Source organism: Pristis pectinata, chromosome 31 (genome assembly GCF_009764475.1).
Source record: "Pristis pectinata isolate sPriPec2 chromosome 31, sPriPec2.1.pri, whole genome shotgun sequence".
In the NCBI taxonomy this organism is placed as follows: Eukaryota; Metazoa; Chordata; class Chondrichthyes; order Rhinopristiformes; family Pristidae; genus Pristis; species Pristis pectinata.
Window position 1 is genome coordinate 17,426,651 of NC_067435.1, and position 25,267 is coordinate 17,451,917.

Sequence of the window (25,267 nt, forward strand, 5' to 3'; positions counted from 1 at the left end):
CCAGTTACAGGCCTGGTTAATACTGGAGAGGATACATGTCAGTTATAACACACAATGTTAGTTTGCATCTGGGATAACATACCTGCAGCAAAAAAAAGTGGTTGTCTCTATACAAATGGCATACACTCCCTCCTGGGGTGTGATCCATGGCACTAGACCCCACTCCCAAGGACATGTACCATTATGCTCAGCGTCAGTCATTTGGCTCTTGGGAGGAGGTACTTTTATTGGCAATGATAGACTCAAATCAGTTCAGAGAACTGTAAAAGAAAATATTGGAAATCAGCACTCCTGAGAGAGCTAAAATGAGATGGTTTGTAAATTCAGTGAGTTCCAAAACACACAGAGCACAGCCACCAGCTTCATTTTACCTCAACATCTTAAGTATTGTTGTGCTGAAGGACTAGTTCTAGATTACTCAGGCATCTTGCCAACTTAGAGCTTTGCCTCATCTGAAGAGAGATAAATCCAACCAAAAGGCATTCCCATTGATAAATTTGGTTAATGGAAAATTAGGAATTTCATGGAGAGGAGCCTAGAGAGCCAGACAAAACCAAGCTGGAGTTTTCCTCCTGCCTGCCCCTCCCCACACCCTCCCTCCCCCCCCCCCCCCCCCCCCCCACCCCCCCCCCCCCCCCCCCCCCCCACCCAAAGGCCTTCCTTGGAGAGCCAGAGTCTTCTCAAATAGGTTGAAAACTGCCCTGTTCATCACATTTATAGAACGCATGCAAAAAATAAAAAGTGATTCAATAAAAACGAGTTCTATATTTTGGATCTGACCTTCCAAGCAGTGGTCATGATAAAATGAGGCAATTTTAACTGACGTGCCTGTACTTCATATGTTAACGATGTTCATATTGATGCAATATGACACAAAGTCCAAGAGAACCCACTTGCAGTGCCTGGATAGTGGCATGATGTTGCAAGACCTGCTGATATCAAGAGCCCAATAAAGCAGTGGAACAGGTGGTGTGGTTAGGCTCTGCAGCAGTGTGTGAACAACAGTTCTCTGAGGAACAACTTCACTTTGCGTTATCAGTTTGTTTAATATCCAAGGACCAAGGGGCTTGAAAATTCAATAACGTTGCTTAAGAAATGGGCAGTTCCTATTACTGTGCAGATATATTTGTGGTCCAAACCCCAATCGGTTAATAGAAAGTAATCTCAACATCTAGTGATAGGTATTTACTGTAACAGTGAGCTCAGGCAATTCCTGACCTCACCCTTGGGGTACTGATCATTAAAAGGCATATGTACCCTCTTACACATGAAGGTTCAGATACCTACAAAATCCTTCTTCCCATTCCATGCTCCACTATCTGGGCAGTTTTATCGAGGGTTGAGCATAGAAGCTGAGGACTGAAAAACTCACTGTACCACAAGCTAAATGAGTGTCATTGTAAAAATATTGACAGGTAACTAATGAACAGACAGCCTACCACCTCTTTCTTCAGCAGTGTTGCTGAATACATGAAATTCTCATCTCTAACAGAGGTGCTAAAAAAAATGAGTGATTGATTTTGCATAAATTCCAGGCCTACCTTGCAGGAGGATTAGTGACCAATAATTTGCATAAGTAGCATAATACTTTCCTAGATTTCACGGGAGATAATTTGGTGAAACATGCGAAATGCAAGTGGAGGAATCACTAAGATGCTTGGTTTGTTGAGTGTGCATCAGCGATCCAATGGCCTCCACTCAAAGAGTATGTGTGTGAGTTTTACACAAACCAACTGCTTTTTTTTTCTGAGGAGTCAGGAGAGTGCCATGTCCCGTGACGAACAGGGGCAAAGGGTACCCTGTTCTGAAATGCTAAAATTCATCTGTTTATGCTTGGGGCAGAAGGTTTGGAAACATTGTAAGCTCAAGGCCCTAGTGCAGACAGTATGAACTTGTTCCAAACACAGTTTAAAAACTCAAAAAACAAGCTGACAGAATAGTCCCCAGATTAATGTTTAGAAAAATCCCTTAAGAAATGGGCAGTTTCTATTACTGTGCAGATAGTAAAATATGAATATGTTCACTTCCAAACCAAGTGAACAGTTTCTGGTTTAATTACATGGAATCCAAGCAGTGTGGACTGGAAAATTCAAGAGTGCTGCTTTGCTTGAATAACTTTTCGTTAACTACATTATGTTTACTGATGACCTTAATTCCAACTGGTTAATAGGAAGTCAACTCAACATCTAGTGATGGAAAATCACCAAGGCATAGTTTCAGTCATGGTGTTAGTGAGGTTCTGCATCAACCAGATACATTGTGGATGAGATTCTAAAGCAATCGGGGGATTGGTCAGATTCTGGCCATTGCCAGTGGGCTCCAAATCAGTCTGGTACCCTGTTAGAGCATTTAGTGCTGTCAACTAGACCAACTGGGCTGCCCATTAAATGTATGACTGGTGCAGTACTGCCACTTTTACTGTTTGACTACCGAGGCATCAGGAATGGTGAGCTATTGGTGCAGGGATTCCAGACAATCCAAAGTGCAGAGTCCACTGCAGGGCTGTGAGAGACAAGAACACAGCTGCCACAAACACCAGGCTCATACCCTTAACCTCTAAGTGCTGACGTTAGCTTTTGTGCTGTACATGGGACACACACATGGAAGACTGGTGGTTACTCCACGAAAACCGAGCACCACAGTGGAGCTACATTTTGCCTATCAGGCATCTGGATTTCAGAACACATATACCAGAGAAACTCAACAACTCTTTCAACATTACCCAATTCCAGACCCATTTCCCTCACTGGGAAGAAATGGCAGATTCTACAGCTTGATCAGAGAGCAACACGGCTGATTAAACAAAAAACTCCCCTACAAGTATCATATTTTGTTGGCAAGTGAGTGGAATTTAATGTTAGACCCAAATCAGAGAAGTAATGAGCAGCTCAGGAAGGCCTCTCACACAGTAAGTTTCATTTGGTGGAATGCAGGAGAGCTTAGATTACGTGGTTCCCCCCCATTAGACTGTTGTAGAGATGGATGGCGCCTTATTTGGACTGTCGTTGCACATCACATGATTCGTCATGTCCGCTTCAAGCTCCAGTGCAGAATTCCGATCTTCCTGATCGCTGTCGGTGCTGCCATCACTGTCCTTTCCCGAGATCTCCAGCCCTCTGAGGAAGTGGCTGGTTCCGTGGGGAATTGGGTACAGTTCTCCCTGCAGATCACTCACTCCCATGGGGCTCGGTAAGAGATCCTCGTCAGAGGATTGAATGAATTCATCATCCTCCACCATATGGTTCACAATGTGAATGCCGTCGAAACTCATCGGGGTTTGAAAGTGCCCTTGACCTTTGAAAAGCTGGATCTGCATTTAGAAAAATACATGGACAGAAAAATCAGCAAATACATTCCAGTAACATATAATAAACTAAAGGTGATTATATGTCTGCCCCTAATTCATCCCTAGAAGATGTCTTATTCTATTAGATGAGTCCACATTCAGCATTTTCTCTTTGATACCCCATAGAAATTATCTTTGCCTTTGGTACGTTTTACCACTGAGTCTTATTTCATCCATACTTAACACCCACACCAATGCACTTTACAGAAGGAATCATTTTAAGATTTCTTTCCCGATTTCCACTGAAATTTCAAAGTATTCTCATAAGGTTAGATTTTATGACTGAAAGTATGTTCAAAATGATTTTATTCTTTGGAGATAATTATGTACAATTTATTAGTCTGTGTCAGGCTCTGTCTTTGCAAAATGTTTTAGATCTCCTTTATTATGAACAGAGAGAAAATTATAGGCTGACAGGGCTGTTTCCTTATTAGTTTCATATTTAAGCACAGACAAGATTTATTGCTTTAATTAACTTTATGATGTGCTTTCTTTTGGTCTATTGGAGACACGTGACTCTGGTTTATGGGGATCTGATAATAGTGATGACATTGAATAGATGGAATTATGGAAAACTATTACCCTGAGAGATACCTATCAGCTTCTGTGTGCATGCATCTGCCAAAGAGGAGTTATCCAGGCTAATCCTCCAGCCCCTGGTTTGTAGCTTTGTAGACTACAGAATCTTGTGCACATCTTAGTCGTCTTAAATGCAGTGACAGTTTCTTCCTCTACTAGGTTTCAGGCAATAAGTTCCAGACTCTCTTGGTATAAAGAATTCTCACCTAACTTCTATCTGTTCACCCATAGTCCCCTGAAGGGAAATAGATACTTCTTATCTATTTTGTTTAGCCCCCCCTCATTATAATTGTACCCCCTACTTCAATTAAGTCTCTCTCAACCTTCTCTTTTAGAACAAAATCCAAGACTATTTGTCATGGTTGTAACACCCAGAAATTCCTATCTACTTTCTTGTGTAATATTCCTGTAATGTGAAAACCAAACTACACATAGGACTCTGGCTGTGGCTGACCCAGCATTATACATTGTCCTAGTGTAACATCCATGCTTTAATACTACAGGGGCAAGGGCATCACTTGCTGATCATTACAAACTGCCCCCCCCCCTCACGGATAAATCAGTGTTTCACCTTGCTGAGCAGCAGTGAAGATAAAGAGTAGTTCAGAATCATCAACTTTCACTGAACAGTTGAGGCCACAGCTCTCAGACTGAGCCAAGTGAAGAATTAACTTGAGGGGAGAAGCAACTTGCCCATTTCTTCACTCGTCTACCAACTGGAGAAACATTTGTCCATGACAATTTGTTGCCACAGCACAGGGTGTAGCTAGTGGAGCTACTGCCTCATAGCTCCAGCCTTCGGCAGGTTTCACCACTGAGTCTTATTTCATCCATAATTCACATTCACACCAATGCACTTCACAGAAGGAATCATTTCAAGATCTCTTTCCCGATTTCCATCCTGACCTCCGGTGATGTATGGAGTTTGCACACTTTTCTCAAGACTGCATGGGTTTTCTCTGCTTTCATGTCCTAAGGATGAGCAGATTGGTAGGTCAGTTGCCCACTGTAAATTGTCCCTAGTGCAGTGTGGGTGGTAGAATTGATGGGAATGTGGGGAGAAAAAATTACCGGGAAAATGGGATTGCTCAAGGAAGTGGATGTGGGTGCAGTACTTCCTTGAGCAATCAAGCAGTAGTGGAGGTGGGAGAAATAATAGGTGGGGTGAAATTTGATAAGGAAAGGAAGCTAGCCATGTTGAAGTAAATAATTCGTCTGGAGGTGGCGCATTCTAATTGGTGGGAGAAGTGGGGGTGTACATTACAGGGTAGCTTCCCATCATCTTCTGGTCCTCCCTAGAAACCAGGGAGCTGCCAGGAATACGACAAAAGTAACCCGCTTGCTTAAGAAGGGGATGAGGATATGCCAGGCAAACACAAACAATCACTTTAATCTCATTTGTGGGAAGTTTTTAGTAACAATAAACAGGGTAAAAAGTTAGCAAACACTGCATGTGACTTGCTAAAAGGCAGATCACGTTTCACTAAACTGAATGAATTTTCTGCAGCATGAGCAAAGGTAATGTGATCTAATTAGATGTTTTCTCCTTAGATTTAGATGTTTGATGTAGTTCCATCCAACAGCAGAATTGAGGCCCATGGAATAAAAGACCCAGTAACAGTATGGATAAGAGATTGGCTGAAGGACAGGCAGCCAAGTGTGGTGGAAAAGGACTCTTTCTCAGACTGGAGGACATCAGGCAGAAGAGTTCTCCTGGGTGGGTGGGATGTCCGCTGCTTTTCTGGCGTACATCAATGCCTTGGATCTGGATGTCCAGAGCAAAGTTTCAAAAACTGCCGGTGTCATGAAACTTTGGAGGTGTCAGGAGGATTAACGATAGACAGCAAGAGGACACGGATCAGCTGTCAGAAATAGGAAGATAAATGGCAGGTGAAATTTAACACAGAGAAAGTGTAACAAGTCATTTTGGCAGAAAGAATGAGGAGAGGAATCAGGTTAAATGGCACAACTTCTAAAAAGAATACAGCAAGAGGACTCAGTCAACAAGGTTGTGAAACGGTAAGAGGTGAGGCTTCCAGTGGCGGTGAGGAAGCCTCACCTCTTACCGTTTCACGACCAGCTTAGCTGGCTGTTAAAGTGGCAAGTGATTTTTAAGTTTTTTAAAAAATATCTCAATATCAAAGACATTTAAAAGTGATTGTAATTGAAGTAAAGATTTAAAAACTGAAAATTAACTATATTAAAAAACTCACACCTAAATACATTGGGACAACATGGTCGTGCAGTTAGTAGAGTCACTGCCTCAATCCCAACCCCCAGTGCTGTCTGTGTGGAGTTTGCACGTTCTCCCTGTGACCACGTGGGTTTCCTCCAGGTGCTCTGGTTTCCTGCCACAGCCCAAAGACATGTGGGTCTGGAGTTTAATTGGCTGCTGTAAATTTCCCCAGTGTGTTGGTGAGGGGTAGAATCTGGGGGGAGTTGATGAGAATGTGGGGAGAATAAAAATTGGGATTAATGTAGATGGGTGGTGATGGTCAGTGTGGACTCAGTGGGCAAAAAGCCTGTCTCTGTTCTGTGTGAGTCAATAAATAATTAAGGAAAGCATTTAAGCAAAGCAAAGGAAGTATAACCTACATTCTTTAACTTCAAATTTTTGATTTACAATCCCTTATGAAATTAATGGAATCTTGAATCCTGCACTGTCTGGTGAAAGATCCAAGGCACATGGACCAAACTGGTCAATTCCAGAGGTTTATTCATTCTATTTATTCATCCATTAATGAATGAATGAATTTATTTTTTTTATCTCAAGGCAGCATTTGAACAAGTGTGACATCAAGGAGCCCTGATAGAACTGACGTCCATGGGCATCGAAGGGGAAACACCTTTGGTGGTTGAAGTCATACTTGCACAAAAGGAGATGGTTTGTGGTTGTTGGAGATCAATCATCTCTGCCCCAGGACATCAATGCAGGGGTTCGTCAGGGCAGTGCCCTAGACCCAACCATCTTCAATGACTGGATAAGCCATCATAAGATCAGAACTTCACACTTCATTGCACGCTGTTTAATTTCATTTGCAGTTCCTTAGAAAATGAAACAGTCTATGCTTACAAGACCTAGACAACATTCAGGTATTGGCTAATAAACGACAAGTAACATTTGTGGAACTGAAGTACCAGACAATGACCATCTCCAAAAAGAGATAATCTAACCAGCTATCCTTGATATTCAATGGTATTACTTTCTTTGAATCTCAAACCATTAATATTTGGGGGGCTCACCACTGACCAGAAGTTCAATGCACCATCCACATATTGTTGCTGTGAGAGCAAGTCATAGAGTGGGTGTCGCAAGGCAAGTGACTCACCTTCCCAGTAACATTTCAACCCTCTGACAGACATTTCCAGTTTGAACACAAAATTGGAGAGAAATAGGAGTGAAGAATGAACCGGTCACAACCGACATGTGCTTGATGTGATGGAGTGGCCAGTTTCTTTCGACCATCACTCTGGGTTGTTTTGGTGCCTAAGTTGCAGGGATCCATTGCATCAACTGCACTATGCAAAGCAACAAATCATATCCTGGAAACCAGCCCCACCTTGAACAATGAAAGCTGCTGGTTCCTGTCAGGGATTGTGAGCAACATGTTCAACACTCTCAGTACACTATGGTTTGAGTTTCAAGGTATAGCTGTATGGAGTTGCTTTCATGGTAATAGCTACGAGATCCCACAAACTACAGCTATTCCTGTGAGCTCTGAGTCTAGAAACCTCATGGTGCAGTTCCACGCTATCTCATCACACCACAGACTCCCACACTTTACCACAACCACTCGAAATCAGGCTGCCATGTGGGGGGAGTGCCCCAAAACATGGTCTCAGTCTGAATAATCTTCAGAGCTTGACAAGGTTGCGTGCAAAGGGGGGAGAATAAGCAAAGTATCTTGAGCAAAAATGAAAGCAAGAGCCTGGATGAAAACAGCCCAGGTAAGTTTACATGGATATGGAAAGTAATATTGGACACAACTACCACAAAATTCAATTGCAAAGTACTGTTATTTCCCCCACCAGAAAGCAATTGAAAATATCTTGTTTTATTCCATGAATAAACTAATGACCATTTCCAAGTCATTTTGCAACACCCAGGTCTTACTCAAACAAGATGCAGTTTTATTCTTTAATGGTATCCTGCAGCCAAACACAATATATCCACAGCATATTTAATATTACATATTCAGTTTTATTAATTCACATTTTAACACGGTCTTTCAGTGAAGATTAAAACTGTCCAACTTCCTTCTGATTTCAGCCTTTCCTTATTCCAACAGTCCACAAGTTTTTAAAGCATGGTCTTAGTTTTCTCTAACTCATAATTCCCCCAATTATCAGTTCTTCCATGCTCTGAACTTTACCCGGTTCGCCATATAAGCAACGTTTCCATAGAGTTAATTGGGCCCAATTACCTTTATGTTAAATTCATTCTTGGATGTCACTAGGAAGAGAACATTTACTACACATCCCTGGTTTCAATGTCGTGAAGGTATCCCATTGTACTGTTAGATAAGGAGTTCCAGGATTTTGACCCAGTAACGGCAAAATAATGGCAATATATTGCCAAGCCAGGATGAGGACTTGAACACTGTTCAGTTCTTAGTGAGCAGTCTCATTTTTAACCTTAGGAAAAAGGTCATTGAAGCAGTTGAGGATGGTTTGGCCTAGGAGAGCCCATGAAACTGATCACCTTGCCTTTCACCAGGTATAATGCACCAATGTAACACAATTAGCAGAAAGGTAGCCTAAGATGTTAAAAAAGGAGGAAAAAGAAGATTGGTTAAAGATTGGACTTAAGCTCCTGGATCAGAGCTGGATTAAGTCAGCTGACAATGACGGATTCAGGAAATGGAATACTTGGAAGGAGAAGAGCTGGCGCTGTCTGAAGTTACAGAAACAGCGAGAGAGAGAGCTAGGGAACATAACCATGAGAATTATTTTAAATTTGTGAACCTACTGCACAAGTCATTCAATGACCAATGATATGTGGGACGTGGCTTAGGTTTGGACACAGGCAGCAGAGTTTTGGCTGAACTCATGCAGAAGTTGGGACACGTGCCAGGAATGTATTGGAATCAGGTAAACAAAGGCATTGATGTGGGTTTCAGCCCCAGATCAGAGGTGGAGCAGACAAATGGAAAAATTAATTCAAAAAATTGTCCTGACGCAGGGCTTTGAAAGGAATCATCGACTATCCCTTTGCCTCCACAGATCTGCCTGACCTGCTGAGTTCCTCCAGCAGTTTGTTGTTTTAGTTCTTTAGGTTGCTAGAAACTCGGTTTGAGGGTGAGCACAAGCTGGAGTTGCACAAAGTCCAATTCTGCCCAGACTGGAGCTCGAGGGAATGGAATCAGTGGGAAGAGTCCCATTCGTACATCACCTTTCAGCATCTCTCTCTTGCCACCCCGAAGTTTAAAGCAATAGACTTCATCCACAATTCATGTCAACATGCCTGACGTTCCTTGCATCAAGTGCATGTCTAACAACTGTCATAATTGAGTAACACCCATTTCTGCATGTGTTGACATAAATTGGGGTTCAAAGTTCCACATTATGACCACTATGGCACAATCTTGGAAGAATTAGGAGCACACTGCACCCATTAGTTGTCTTGTTATTTAAAGGACACTCTGCTAACACAGATTTGACTGAACACTTTCAGAAATGACAGCAGGTTACTCAATTTACAAAGTTCATTAAATGTTCTGCAGTTATTCTGCGAGTGTTTCCTTCAGCTTTTAGCTGCTGAGATAGAAATTCAATGGGTATGTCGGAGACTTCGAGCCAAGAATTAAAGACATGCCCATTGGCGAAGAGTCTACTCCCAGTATCTTCAGAGACACGACACCCTAGCTGGACTTCTTCAACAAACAATGAAAACCTGAGACTGTGAGTACAATGCCATCATCACTGAACCATAGAAGAACCATAGAACAAGACAGCACAATACAGGCCTCCGGCCCACCATGTTTGTGCCGACCTTCAACCACTCCTAAGACTATCTAACCCCTTCCTCCCACATATCCCTCTATCTTAAATTCTCCATATGCTTATTTAACAATCTCTTGAACTTGCCCAGCGTATCAGCCTCCACCACCACCCCCGGCAGCGCGGTCCATGCACCAACCACTCTCTGGGTGAGAAACCTCCCTCTGACATCTCCCTTGAACTTCCCACCCATTACTTGAGATGGGCAACATTCTGCAGCCACGCCTTCATCTGAATTGTTCTTTCCACAGACACCCAAGGTCACATTGATTCTCACCTTCCTTGCCACAAATCTGGTGTCAGACTTGTACAGCACTGAAAAAGGACCTTACGCCCATCTGCACTAATCCCATTTGCCTCGTTAGGTCCATATCTTGCTATGCTTTGCCTATTTAAGAGTAAACGTTTCCAAACGCAGTGATTATATCTGGTTCCACCACCTCCTCTGTCCAGATATGAATCAATCTCTGTGGAAAAACTTTCCCCTCAGATCCTCTTTAAAACACCTTCCCTTAACATTAAACTCATGCCCTCTGATTTTTCAAGGTAATTTTCTATACTTTCAGACATGTTATCCCTCAGCCTACTTCAGTCCAGCCCATCAAATCTCTCCCTTAACTAAAAGTCCTTCAATCCAGGCAACATCCCGATGAATCCCTCTGCACTCTCTCCAGTGCAACCATATCCTTCCTACAATGCAGAGACCAGAAATGCACACAATCCAAATGCAGTCTAACCAGTGTTTTGTAAAGTTGCAACATAACATCCCAACTCTTGCATTCTGTGCCCCAACCCATGAAGGCAAGTGTGCCGTATGCTCCTTCACTACCCTACCTACCTGTGTTGCCACTTTCAGGGAGCTATGGTCTTGAACCCCAAGGTCCCTCTGTTTATCAACATGACCTAGTGCCTTACTATTTACTGTATAGGTACCACCACTATTTGACTTCTCAATTATAATATGGCCCACCATCCAGGCTATGCCATCTTCTCACAGCTCCCATCAGGCAGGAGGTACAGAAGCCTGAAGTCCCACACCACCAGGTTCAAGAACAGCTACTTCTCTTCAACTATTTGGTTCTTGAACTAACTGGCAAAACCCAAATCACTACAGTTTAGCAACACCATGACCACTGTAATCATTTTGCACTTAAATGGACTTTAATTTTTTCTGTTCTAATTATGTTCTTTCTTGTGAAAATTGTGTATAATTTGTTTGTTTTTCTTGTGAATGCTGCTTATCTGATGCTATGTGCCTGTGATGCTGCTGCGTTTTTCATTGCACCTGTGCACACATGTACTTGTGCATATGACAATAAACTCCAGCTTGACAAAATGCATTACCTGACATTTGTCAAGATTGAATTTCATCTGCTAACGCTCTACCCAACTCTCCATCTGCTCTGTATCCGAGCTATAGTCTTAGAGAACCTTCCTCACTATCCACACCAAACTTTGCGTCATCCACAAAAATATTATCGCATCTCCCACTTTGATGCTCACTGCTGTAGCAATGAGCTACCCAAGCTCTCTCTGCCTGAAGAAATTCTTTGATCAATGTTGAACAGATGGCATCTCAAGCACTGGGATTCACCAGCTTTACTGGCTACTGACTTCCCACGAGTGCAGGCAGTAATTGGCTGCATGTGTGTACGTTAAGGGCTCCCCTTTTTATGAACAGGTTTCCAACTCCCTCAGTGCACAAGTCATTATGGATTACAAGATGAATGATGACTGCTCTGAGGGAGTCCATATGGCATCTACACCAATGGCACTGCACACTAGGATCAAGGCTTCCATTACTTCTTGACCTACTTTACACCAGTGTGCCCTCCAACTATATCAGCTGAATGCATACTAAAAGAGCAGTGCAAGTACAGATCATACTGGAAATCACTGTAGGTCTCCTGAAGATTAAATTTCACTGCCTGCATCATTCATGGGGTGTTTTACAGTTTATGCCACATCAGTGGTGAAGGTACCACTGCTGTCAGTTGCTTGCTGCATAATCTTTACAATCAGGGCAGGAGATGCAGCTGGAGGAAGAGCAAGGAGTTCCAGAGCCCAAGAGAAACAGGAGCGGGAAGAAGGAGGTGGCTACTGGGGGATGGCTTCGCTCAGCATCCACAGCCTTCACTCCCAGCTGAGCAGAGGAGGTAAGCACCAACCACATGATATTAAAGGGGTTCCCTTTTAAAGAGATAGCTTTGAAAATAATATCCTGCAATGCAAACCAGGTGACTGCCCCGCTACAATCCCTAACACCAACACAGTGTTTTATGGGTCCACCTGCTCTGGATAACACATGGCTGATTTGATTCCCTGCTCTAATTACTTTAATGGTTGTTTGAAAAGTCTCTCCATTTTCTGGTGAGTGGCATCTTAGTTACCAGCTCAGATCTCTGGAAAATATGTACTTTCTTTGAGGATCTCCACTACACAGGTACAAACAGTGATGAGCAGCAGATCTTGATGTACAGTACAAGATGAATTTCTTTGGCCCATGATTGAGATTCTTACTCCTAAGAGAGACTACCACAGGCACCTCCAACCGGTCCCTTCTTCATGGTGAGCCTGACATCAAGTTACTAACAAATTGCATGTCTCATTGAGTACACATGGGAGTTACCTTCCTTTCCCTTGCAGCCTTTATCTCGACACACAGAATAAGGGCTAAATATGCAGAGTGTGCCTTTGGGGATTGTTACCTCTCTCAGAAATTTGTGCAGCAAGAAATTGGGTGAGTTTTCATTTTAACACTCATTTCACTATTTAAATTGGATTTTGGTCAATTTTGCAGACTTTTGGGAGGGATCCTATTGGGGATTAGTACTAACCACAACCATGCTTTGAGAGACAAAAAATGTGTACAGTCCATTCTGTTGGTACAAATCCTACAAAATAGAAAGGTGACCAGATAACTTGCTTTAAAACACTGATTGAGGGATAAATGTTGACATAATTGTCTCTTTCTTCAGCATTGTGCAAAGGATATTGTATACCAGTTGAAAGGAAGGCACAGTAGGACAGCGAGCAGAGCTGCTGCCTCACAGCTCCAGTGAACTGGGATCGATCCTGACCTCTGGTGCTGCCTGTGTGGAGTTTGCATGTTCTACCTGTGAACCTGTGGGTTTCCTCCAGGTGCTCCAGTTTCCTCCCACATTCGGAAAATGTGTGGGTTGGTTGGTTAGTTGGCCACTGTAAATTGCCCCAGTGTGGAAGTGGTAGAACTGGGGGAGGGGGAGGGGGGAGTCGATAGGAATGTGGGGAGAATAAATTGGGTTGGGGTGGGATCAGTATTTTTTTTAAAAAGATGGATGTTTGCTGATCAGCGCAGAATCAGGTGGGTTAAAGGGGCTCCTTCTATGCTGTACCTCTCTACGATTGAGAGCTGATTGAGTTTAGCTTACTCTGAAAGCTGAAAATCCTAACGTTTCACTGAATGAAACTGGCTCCTCCAACACAGGATGCCCAATGAGCAGTAATGGTAAGTTGGTTGCAGCGTCCCAGTGTTTGTGGACAAGCACATCCATGTGTTGGTCATCACAGAAAACAGGGTTGGAATAAATGGGTAGTTTACAGGTGGAGGGATGTAACTAATGGAGTACCCCAGGGATGGGTTCTTGGCCCTCAATTGTTGACTATTTACATTAATGACCTGGAGATGGGAATGAAATGTAAGGTTTCCAAGTTTGGCGCTGATAAGAAAATATTTGGAAGGGCATGTTGTGATGAGAAGAGTGTGATTCTGCAAAAGGATATAGATCGATGGAGTGATTGGGTGAAAACCCAGCAAATGGAGTTCAATATGGGGAAGTGTGAGGTTGTGAGCAAGAGAAATCAAAAGGCAGATTATTATCTAAATGGAGAGAGATTGCAAATGAGTGAAGTTCAGAGGGATCTGGGTGTCCTAGTGCATGAATCACTGAAAGCTAGCAAGCTAGTCCAACAAGTAATTAAGGTGGCAAACATGTTGGCTTTTATTGTAAAGGGGTTGGAGTTTAAAAATGGGGAAGTTTTATTACAGTTGCACAGGGTGTTGATGAGGCCACAAATGGAAATATTGTGCAGTTTTGGTTCCCTTACCTAAAATAGAATATAGTAGCATTGGAGGCAGTGGACAGGAGATTCAGCCGGCTAATTCCTGGAACAAGAGGGCTGTCCTGTCAAGAGAAGCTAGACAGTTGTGTTTGTGTTCCTTGGAGTTTAGAGGAACAACAGATGACCTTAATCATAGAAGATCTGAAGGAGGCTTAGCAGGGTAGATGTGGAGATGTTTTCACTAGTGAGTCAAGAACAAGGGGATATAGCTGCACAATAAGGGGCCAATCATTCAAAACTGAGGTGCAAAGAAATTTCTTCTCTCAGAGGGGAGTGAATCTCTGGAATTCTCTGCCCAAGGCTGGTGGAAGTCAGATCATTAAATAAATTTAAGGTGGAGTCAGACAAATATTTGAAAGATCAAGGAATTGGGGATCATGGGGAACCAGCCCAGAAGAGGCATTGACGCCAGCATGATTCAGCCATGATGATGTTGAATGGTGAGGGCAGGCATGAGGGGTCTGGAGGCCCACTCCTACTCCTATCTTTGTCTGTTCCTGGACTGTATAACCCATTGGTCCCTTTTCTAATTGAATGCTTGCTGTGGGTTTAGCTGCCGGCGGGTAAATGAATGAAGACAGACTAAAGAATGAACCTGTAGTGATATAGTTCCTCCTTCACCAAGTTCAAAATACTTCATGCCTAATGCCCCTCAGAATCCTACAACTGGCAATAATATGTTTTTGGTGATATTAATTGAGAAAAAGGTTTTGGTTAAAAGACCATGGGAACTTAGTGCTTCTTCTCCAACCGTGGCAATGGGATGTCCCCCATTCACTGAAAGCACTGGAACAAGTACACTGGACCCTGGTTAAACTGCTCATCTAAACAAGAATATTTTCAACAATGTAGAAAATGCAACCACGGCGCAGATGATGGACAGTAGTTATAGAAATAGGTCAGAATTTGTTGTTATCAATGAAAATTAATGGAAAGGTAGGATTCCTCCCACTTTTATACCTCAACAGTGGAATGGACCGAGTCCCCAAAAGACCAATTTCTAGGCACCTTTATTTAATACTCAGCTTGTAGAAGGAAGATTTTGCAAGACTTTTGTTGCCAGGCACAGATAAACATACAAAGAGTTTCCACAATTTCATACATAATCCGATGATAACCTGGTTTCCTGCCACAAGAAAGTAAAAAGCCCACACAGAGCACAAAGCATTGCAGAACACTACTGGGGTATTTTTTTTAAAGAAACCGTTTCACTAGAGATATCATCAACACTGGTAAACTAGCTACATGGCACCACTACAAACTGCAACTACAAACTGCACTGTTCAGTTTGATGTGACATCTATTGACAGATATTTTCCTAGAAGCTGGTTGAACTGCCCTCCCTCACACTCGTGGTTTGACGAGCTCAGCTGTAACCATCTCCACTGGTTGACGTAGGAACCTATGGACAAAGTTATATTTTCCATCCACTTTATCCAGTTGAATCAGGATAGATTTTTGCTTGTGTTGTGCTTAACTTGTATTGCTGGGATCTACATGCAAGATGCAATTCCCAAGGCTGCACCTGCAGCAAACTTAACATCTCCAAATGAGCAGCACCATTCACCCACGGGGGCAATGTCTTTTCAAGAACTTACATTCATTGAGTGTTGGCAGTAGATAGACTGACTATATGGCTTTCAGGACTCTCCCTATACCAAGCTCTGTTGAGTCCCAGCTGCTATAACAGAAAATGAGAGGCATCAGAGGAGTTCTCTATCCTACAGAATGGAAAGATTTTAATTGGATTAATTCTGTAATAAAGTAAATGTTACCAAAAGAGCAGGTCAATTGCAATAAAAGCACCATTACATTTATTGAAATGAGTTGTAAAACCTTAATAATAGTTTGTAGAGATTGGGTTGTTAAACAAACACAGGGAAATCTTTTGCATTGCAGGTTCAATGAAAAAATGTGGACGTAAGTTAAGATTGTGGTCACGTAGAACAGCAATGTACTTAGAACTATAAGGAAACGTGTGAATATTGGGACCCGGAATGTTGGTTAAGGCTACAAGCTGAAAGTGAACGCACTACTTACACTGCTCCCCGTAATACATCAGACAGCCCATTGTCCCACAAGTGGCTTTCACAATCAAATGCAGCTGATCAAAAAAAAAATCAAAAAAACTGTAGATACTGGAAATCTTAAATGAAAACAGAAAATGTTGGAAACACTCAGCAGGTCTGACAACATCTGTAGAGAGAAAGAGTTAAAATTTATGACAAACAGTCTTTGACCTGAAATGTCATTTCATCAATTGCGTGAAATCTGGTTTTCTTTCCACAGATGTTGGCTAAACTGCTGAGTGTTTCCAGCAGTTCCGGTTTTTACTGCAGCTTTATATTCTTAGGAAAGACTGCATGCTGTCTCAGGTGTACAGCCACAGAGCTTTTCTTTAATTGTTCCTGGGGTGTGAAGGTTGCTGGTACTGTTGGCATTTATCCTCCATCCTCCCAGTGCCCCAGAATGGAGGCAGTTAAAAATCAACCACATTGACTGGATTTGGAATTGCATATAGCCAACTGCACTTCCCTCAACACTTCAATCATGACAATATCCAGGAAGCAGAATTTTCCCTTCATGTTTTGAACACAAAGCCAATTTTATCAGTATAATGAGAGTGAAAAGCAATGGTGATAGGCTAAGGACAGCAGATTTATTCCCCTGAAAGACATTATTGCACCAGATGGATTTATGACAATCTGACAGTTTCATACTTTGTTACTGAGGCAAACTTGTTTTTAAATTACAGATTTATTAAACTTAATTTAAACTCACTGGTTGCCCTGATGAGAGTTAAACTGGCGTTTGAGAGGGTTTGGGATAGCCAGTTGTTACAATGGGAAGGTCCCCTGCAGATGGATCATGGGTGCAAGAGATCAGGGTGTCTGGGTGCAAGGCTCAAGATTTGGGACCTGTGCTGCAGATGAAGATTGGGCGAGGGTGGTGGAGGTGCAAGGAATTAGGTGGGACAGAGGCCCGAATGATGAAGGGCCAGTTAGGGACATTAGATAGAGGCTACAGTTCAGCATTACACTAGGAAGAGTAAACTTGTACTGAGAGTGTCCAAATCTGGTCACTCTCATGATAACATAGTCCCAGTTCCCCTGCAATGCTCTAATAGGAGTTTCATGCAAGCATTGTGCAGTCCTACACGGCAGTCATATTGGGCCACAAGAGTGGTTCATGTCCATAGGTGCCTGGTCTGTTTCTGGAGTGGTGTGAAATGAACTGGAAACTATCACCATTGCTTTTCGCTCTCATAATACTGATAAAATTGACTTTGTTTTTGTTTAAAACATGAAGGGAAAATACTGCTTACTGGATATTGTACAAGTAGTGTCATGATTGAAATGTTGAGAGAAGAGCAGTTGGATGTATAGTGCTTTTAAATAACAATGGAATGCAGAAATGGCAACAGAAAGTGCATGGTCCAGCACCAATGTTGCTGTAAAGGTCTGTTCTAGTATTAACCTGAGCAGCACCTTCTACACATCCCTGCCAGAAGCAGCAAACTACAAAAAATAGACTGCAGCTCTAAAATTGACACAGTAGGCTGGCGTTTCTGGAGCTGAGTTGTGACATCAGCTGACACCATCACACTAATAACATTACCTTATGCAGCTAATCATGCTTGCGTGACTTGAAATTCATCAAAACAGCTTCCTGCATGTACTTGCATGATGTGTGGTGAGTGACTAAATCAAGTACTCCTGATTAGCAACCAACGATAAATCTCAGACCTGCTCAGTTTCGAAGCTCTTTGATTAACTGCATCAATAACAATACTGATTTTAAAAGTTCTCTTACAGTCTAATACCCAGAGGCTCTCAGGGCTAGAGTGTAAAACCTGTATTTCTAAAAGATGTTTCATGAGGTGCCACATAATGCCACCAGCGTTCATGACATTAAGGTAAAATGTCAGGGTGAGCAGAGGACTGGTTAATGACAGAAGACAGTAGAGATTAACAGGTTGGTAAGGTGTAGCTGGTGAGGTCCTACAAAGATCACTGCTGGTTCTTCAGTGATTTATTTTAGATAAGGGGGTCACGTGTATTACATCCAAGTTTGTTGATATATGGGAAAGTAAGTTGCAAGGAGGACACAAAGTTTGCTAAGGGGATTTAACTGGTTAAATGAGTGGATGGAGTACAATTTGGGAAATCCAAAATCATTCGTTTTGGTAACAAGACACACCTCAAGTAGCAAACAAACAAAATCAAGTACTCAAAGTCAAAGTCACCCTCACTCTCAGAAACCTTGCCTCAGGATCTCCTCAGGCTGTGTCTGCTGATAAAAGCAACGGATGGCAACTCGCTGTTCACTGCTACACTGGAATTCATGAAGAGTTCCACCACCGGTGGGGAATCTTCCATTTCTGCACTCACGTCTGAGTGGCGCATTCAGCTGCTCTGCAGGGCTCCCTTAAGCTCAGGCTCCACATACCCTCATAGCTACCTTCCTGCCATCAGTGGGGATGTTCTGGGAGTCTCTTCCTCCCATTGGTGTTTTAATTGCCCATCACAGGACATCAGACATCAGAACTTTAACCTAATCCACTGGATGCAAGCTCACTGAGCTCAGTCCATTGTGTGCAGGGTTTTGGTACTTAGCACCCACATGGCTGTTGTTTTTGCTGCTTAGCATGAATAAAGTCCTGTGCTGTAGCTTCATCTGGTTGGCGACTTATTTTTAGTTAAGCCTGGGGCTTGTCGTTCTGCACTCATTGAATCAGGATTGATCTTTTGGGGCAGCAAGGGATGTATCAGAGCCTGAAGATAGAGATTGTGGTGCTCAACATTTGTGCTGCTGTTGTTGGTCCACACAGATGCCAAGTAAGTTTGCACCCTATCCCATTTAGCACAACTGCAGTGCCACACAATGCAGGAAGGGTGCCCTTGATGTGAAATTGGGGTTTTGCCTTCATATGTACCATGCAATGCTCATGTCTACCACACTATCATGGACAGTTGAGCATGTCACAGATAGAGTAGTGTGTAAATGAGCACAAGCAGGTCTATCCTTTGTTTCGATTCACTACCTGCCACAGATACAGTCTAGTCAATACATCCTTCAGGGCTCGACCAGCTTGGTCAGTGCTGGTGCTACCAGGCCACTCTTGGTGATAAACATGGAAGATTCCCACCCATAGTACATCCTGTGCCCTTTCAGAGCTTCTGCCAAAGCTGTTCAACATGAAGAAGCACTGATTCATCAGCTGCAGGAGGACGGCAATCAGGAGCAAGCTTCCACAGGGCCCAGAGTTAATGAACAGGACTCTCAGGACCACTCCCTCCCACCCACATGGCACTGTCCTGTGCTGTTAATGGAACAGGGTGTACCCAAGGATTGTGATGATGGAATGTTTGCTGTTAGGTCCCCTGATCTAAGAAAGGACATAAGTGGTCTTGGAGGCAGTCCAATGGAGATTCACCTGGATAATTCCTGGAATGTGAGGGCTGTCCTGTCAAGGGAGGCTAGACAGTTTGGGTCTGTATTCATTGAATTTAGAAGAATGATGGTGACATTCAAACTTAGAAGATTCTAAGGGGGCTTGACTGGGTAGATGTTGGGATGTTTCCACTCATGGCAGAGTCACAAACAAGGGGACACAGCTACAAAGGGCTGAGGTACCCTCTCAGGAGGGTAGTGAATCTCTGGAACTCCCTGCCCGAGGGTGGTGGAGGACAAATCAATAGGTATATTCAAGGTGTAGATAGATATTTGAAAGATCAAGGGATTGGGGATTATGGGGATTATGGGGAATTGGCACAGGAGTTGAGAACAGCATAGATCAGTCATGATCATATTGGCTTGAGGGACCTGGTGGCCTACTCCTGCTCCTATTTTTGAGAGTTCTTATGTATTCTATGCATACAACCGTGTCAGGGCACTGTTTGAGTAATTTGTGGGACAACTTTCCCAATTTACAGCACTGACTCCAAATGTTTGTGAGGACTTTGCAAGGTCAACTGAGCTGGGGTCAGCTTCGTCACGTCTGTATTTGGTGTCTAGGCCAACACTTTGATCCTTCAAGTTTTATTCTTCCCCTGGTTCAACAGGGCAGTAATGGTACAACTGAGTGCCTACTTTGGCCATTTCATAGGGTGCTTAAGAATCAAGCACATTGCTGCACCCCTCTTAGCTGATACTACAGTATTTTATTGTAACATGTTCCCTGTTCAAATGACCCTGGGTGTGAAACCTCTCCCTATGCTGGTTTTATAATTGCAGTGTTTTTCCATTGTAAGAGATGAGGTAGTTGAACAGTAAGCAACCAAAATATGTTCCTTTCATAGGAGAAAGGCTCACGTGGTTGATTTAAAAACAGCTAAAGAATGAGGTGTAAAACATTTCCTCATGCTGTTTATTATATTTCAGTTTGGACCTCGTCCAGGATTAATGTAAGTGTGCATACGTCATCAGAACCCACATACAAGATGGCTGAGGCAGTTGTGATTGATAAAGAAGGTGACCTATTTTATGGATAGTTAGCAACTCTAAAGGGAAATGTCAAAGCTAGTTACTGTCACTTGACATTGACCTTTGAAAGGTATAATTTGACAGACTAATTGGAGGTGGTTATTACACCAGTCTGTATTGAGTGCTGCATCTATACAAAACTCATCTCGTATATGTCACTATCAAGAACAGTGCCAATGTAGCCTGGAGGACTGGTCAGTGGAAATCTCTCATTGTTCAATGTCACTTTAGATTTTCACTTTGCTGGCTTAATTGAGCTGCCTCATTCACTCACAGACTTCTGCAAAAACAAAACAAGCGAGGGGAATTTTAAATTAAACTCCCTTAAAAGCACTAGTATATTATCTTATGGCCCAATTTTGATATTACTCTAAACATAGGCATTTCCAGCCGTCCTGGAGATAGGTCCATTACACATGGAAAGAGCTGTTTCAGCTAAAATCCTTGCTCACTGGCAATAATAATAACTTCGTAACAAGAATGGCTGAATTGACTACAACCTGAAGTGGAAGCAAAATACTATGCAGTTTTAATAAGGAAGCTGTGTGCTGGGGCATCTCCATTTTGCAGCGATTGGAGCTGGCTGATCATAAGTTTAATGTTAATGCTGAAAGTTGACAAAGCATTAGAGCAAAACTGTCAGTGTTATTAATGAAACCAGATATTTAATGTGAATTTTTAGGAGACTGGACACTGACTTCCTATGGTATCCTCAAGGTCAGTGAAGCATAGGTATCCAGACTGGGAACACATTGATGTGGTGTCATTGTAATTACAAAACCATCATCTGGACAGTGATCAGAAATTTAGCCTTCGAGCCAACACAGCAAGGCTGATGCCACTTTTTACTTCTTTTGTCTTTTTTTTAAATAAGCTGGTGAAATGGGTTAAAACCAACAGGTGAAAGTCTTGGCAAAATTCAGGGCATTTGATCTTTTTGAGGACATCAGGTCCTGCTGGGTGTCTGTTGGACCTGGCTGGACCCTTTCCCTAACACAGTACTTCTCAATTGGCATTTTGGATGGGCTTTCCAGAAAAAGCAGACTGTCTTTAAGTTAAGTTATAAATTGATTTGGAAGACCTGTAGCTTTGATCACCATTACAAACGGCATGGCATCCATACCCAGATGGTGACTTTCCACTTTTGGACCCTGCAGAGATACCTGCATACAGGAGAATCTTCCTGGGTGGCGTGTGCTGGCAATATGCTTTTCCATGGGATTTCTGCCTTTAAGATAACATGTGGCTTCCTGAGGCAGGTGTCAGCTGGGACCTTTCCAGAGTCTGAGGCATGGTCACCTCCACTCAGAGTGCTCTACAACCAGTGGGGGACAGTCTGGCTGTCTGGACAGATGGACGTAGGCTCAGTGGGAGTGAACCACACATCGCTGAGGCTAAAAACTCTAGCAGTCCCATCACAATGGATGTAGAGGGGACTCATGGGTGTGGGGCAATCCCAACCGGACTCAATGCACTTGTCCAGAATTGCTCATTGGACCCAGGCTCTGAAACCCTCCTGGAACTTACCCACACAACCTGAGCTGTCCCAGGGAAATGCCTCCATGCCATTCCACACGGCACAGAGGCATTTTCTATACGGGCCGATCCTGCATTCTGTACTTCCTCGTCCTCAGCTGACATCTGGGCACACCACTGGGACCTTTCCAGAGTCTGAGGCATGGTCACCTCCACTCAGAGTGCTCTACAACCAGTGTCCGTTCTGATAGTTAATCATGAGGGGTGTTCCCAGGGGACTCTCTATGTAAGGGCCTTTCCCCTTTCCATTGGGAACCTGGGGGTGCAGAATGCTACACAGACCAGTCTTGTGCAGTACTTTTAAATACCTGCCTCCCTTCCATTTCCTGGACAAGTCCATGTTGCAGGTGGATATGAAGTTTCAGCCCTTGCTCCTCAAGTTCTGACTGCACTTCAGCCACATGCTTCCGATCTGTGGGCACCTGGTGAGGAAGGGGGAGGGGTGCAAGAGTGAGTCAATTCGGGGACTTCCCGATTGACCTGTTCCTTGGCTTGGCCAAAGTGGACATTCACAGGTCCAGGCAGTGAGCTGTCGAGGAATCACCCATGCCAGCCACCTGACCTGCCTCTGAAGATACGTCTGTGGCTGGGTGTCTCTGGGCAGGGAGCACATGATTACCACTAGCTTGGGGAAACCTACTGGATAGGTGGGAACTATAGAGGCTGCAGTGCATTTGAACAAGGAGGATAATGTTTTAATTGAATAGATTTGGCACTGTAATTGAAGTTTTACAACAAAGTGAAAAAGAACCAGTAAAAACAAACATTGAAAATGGGCTTCGGGATCCCAGCTACCACCGAAAAATAAATTGGCTAGACACAGTTCTTTCAAACACTGCTGGGAGAGGAATGCACAGTATGATACAACGTAGCTTTACGCTGGTTCAAGATTCAACTTGCCTGGATTAGTCCCTGTCCATAAACTGTCCACGTTAACAGGTTGTACTGATTTGGGAAACCGCCTCCTTTGAGGGACACTGGTATGAATTAATCTCCTTATATTAAAAAAAATACTTATTGAGAAATTGACTGCTGTAAAAGAAACTTAACTTTTTTTTTTGTCATTTTCACAGGTTGCTCACAAATGGAAGCCTGGATACCCTTCGTCCTTGGTAAGACCCATTTTCGGAGGTAATAATAAAACTGCACCTGGTTACCAACCCTAAATACAACGAGTTCTCTTAATGGAAACAATATATTACATATTATTATACAGCCTGAAAGTCAGTGGAGATTTGAACTGTAATTGAACCTGTACAATTGCAAGCAGTTTGGACGCAATTTTGGCATTGCTACCAGGGCAGGAACTCTAGTCTACAAATTCAGTGTCAGTTGGTAGTGTTAACTATTCTATTTAACAGTAATAGTAAGTTTGTAAAAAAAATTCCAGCAACAGATAGAGGCAGAGTACACTGCAGTGACAGTACTGCATGAGTTTATGTTATCAACCAATGCTGAATTTCTGGGCATCTGTTCTTTACTTGTTACTGTGACAGCAGATGTTTGCAATGGTTACTACAAACTCTCTCTCTTTACCTCTGTTTTTAATTCTGTGATTTGGTCCTTCAATTCTCGAATAATCTGATTGGAGTCGGAGTTGTTCAGCTGACCCTGGATTCTTCCTTCTTCTCTCTTTGAAGTGCAAAGCAAACAAGCTATTAGAACAGATTAAAGGAAAAATAATTGTTATTTACACAAATTAGGCCACTCAGAATCCAATTGCTCTTCAGAATGCTCAAATGTGGAACTAGCCTGACTACTCTCTCCAAACTGCAAATCTATCTGCTTGAACACAAAACAGCCTCTTTAATCTGAGCATAATGCCCTTAATCAAATTCTGAATTAAATGTGCAGTTGGTAACTGTAATTAAGGCTTGTCAAATAAGCATCTGCTGGACCCAACGGGGGCAATTATCACCCCTGATCTCAGTAAAACTGCTCTTGCAAAAATGCAGCTTGAACCATTTTGGAGTCTTGATCGCAACACACCCATGTTTCCTGACACAGTAACCCTCTGTGAAAACACATCTTCTAGCTTCCTTCTTCTTCCAGCAATGATCTTCAGTCTGTTTCCTTGTGTTATTGATTTACAACCAATGCAAATAATTACCAAGTATTTTGAAAAACCATCAGCCTTTAACTTTTTTCATTCTGGCAAAAAAAAACCCTCACTTCCTACATCATTTGAGTAAACCTCCACTCCCTATTTCACTCCAGTGTGACCCAACTGTACCTAACCAAAGTTTTCAACTGAACAAATGACTACAGTGGGGAGTAGTTTAACCTTGTATCGGGTAACTGTGCTTCAACCAAAGTCACATCCCAACAGAACTGCAGGTGGATTAACTTCCCACAGTTAACAGCAGCTTGACTAGTAATGCTGTCAGTCACACAGCAGCAAGTACGGAATCATTACACATCAATCAAACACTAAAGTCAGAACATATTCTTAAAATCATGTCACATTCTGCAATCATTGATGAGTTTGAATGGATAACAGGGTTACGCAAGTTCGTTTTGTAAGGTTTTCTTCAACTGGATTGTTGACATCCTTTTCTGCTGTACAAAGGAATTAGCAGGTTGTTTGAATTGACAATCAATTGCCACACAAACCTGGTTTTGTACTTACCTGGCTGTGGCTGATCAGCGGCCCATTACTGGCAATGGGTTTCACAGACACCTGAAATGGGCTATTCAGGCTTTCAGTAACTTTTTTCTAAAATAAACTTTTTTTTATTTGCATCACAGACCAAACTTTGATAAACTCAAATACAAAGTCCAAAATGCCAGGATTTAGTCTGAATTCACATGAAAAACACACAATACTGGACATCACGGTACAGAGCTGATGACAGACCCAAGCAGCCCGTCTCATTAAGAGAAGAGCCTGACATGAGGGGCTGCAGTTCCTCCAGACAACCCCCAAAGCACTAATGTGAATCCAACTGGCAAAGCAGATTGTCCATTGCTCTTTGGTAGTAAAATGAGTAGTTACACTTTAGTAGTTATGCTCAGTCCAGCCAGTGTGGGAATGGCTGGCGACAAATAACACCTTGTTAATTTAAGGGACTCTACTCCCCTGCCTGGCCCTCAGAACCCTCCGTTCCCCAACAGACTGAAAACCTACCTGCCTTGGCCTGGAAATGATAAAAAAATAACTCAGCCTCTGGGTTACAGAATTCTAAAGGTTCTGCAGAAAGAAATTCCTCAGCATCACCG

At 42.8% G+C, this 25,267-nt stretch overlaps 1 protein-coding gene across 10 annotated transcripts in view; it reads right to left on the bottom strand.

Annotated features, from left to right (window-relative positions):
• Window positions 1-667: 667 nt before the first annotated feature.
• The window catches only part of LOC127584938 (EVI5-like protein), a 210,844-nt gene continuing 186,244 nt past the window's right edge, over window positions 668-25,267 (bottom strand). For 8 of the 10 annotated variants that reach the window (XM_052041971.1, XM_052041969.1, XM_052041965.1 and 5 more), the window contains 2 exons: window positions 23,585-23,680; window positions 668-3,310 (listed from right to left, as the gene is read on the bottom strand). In XM_052041971.1, the coding sequence (XP_051897931.1) occupies window positions 2,963-3,310; window positions 23,585-23,680 (444 nt within the window). In that variant the 3' untranslated portion in view covers window positions 668-2,962. Of the gene's footprint in view, window positions 3,311-15,624; window positions 15,708-23,584; window positions 23,681-25,267 lie in introns of all 10 variants that reach the window. The other 2 variants (XM_052041972.1, XM_052041970.1) reach the window with 1 other exon arrangement.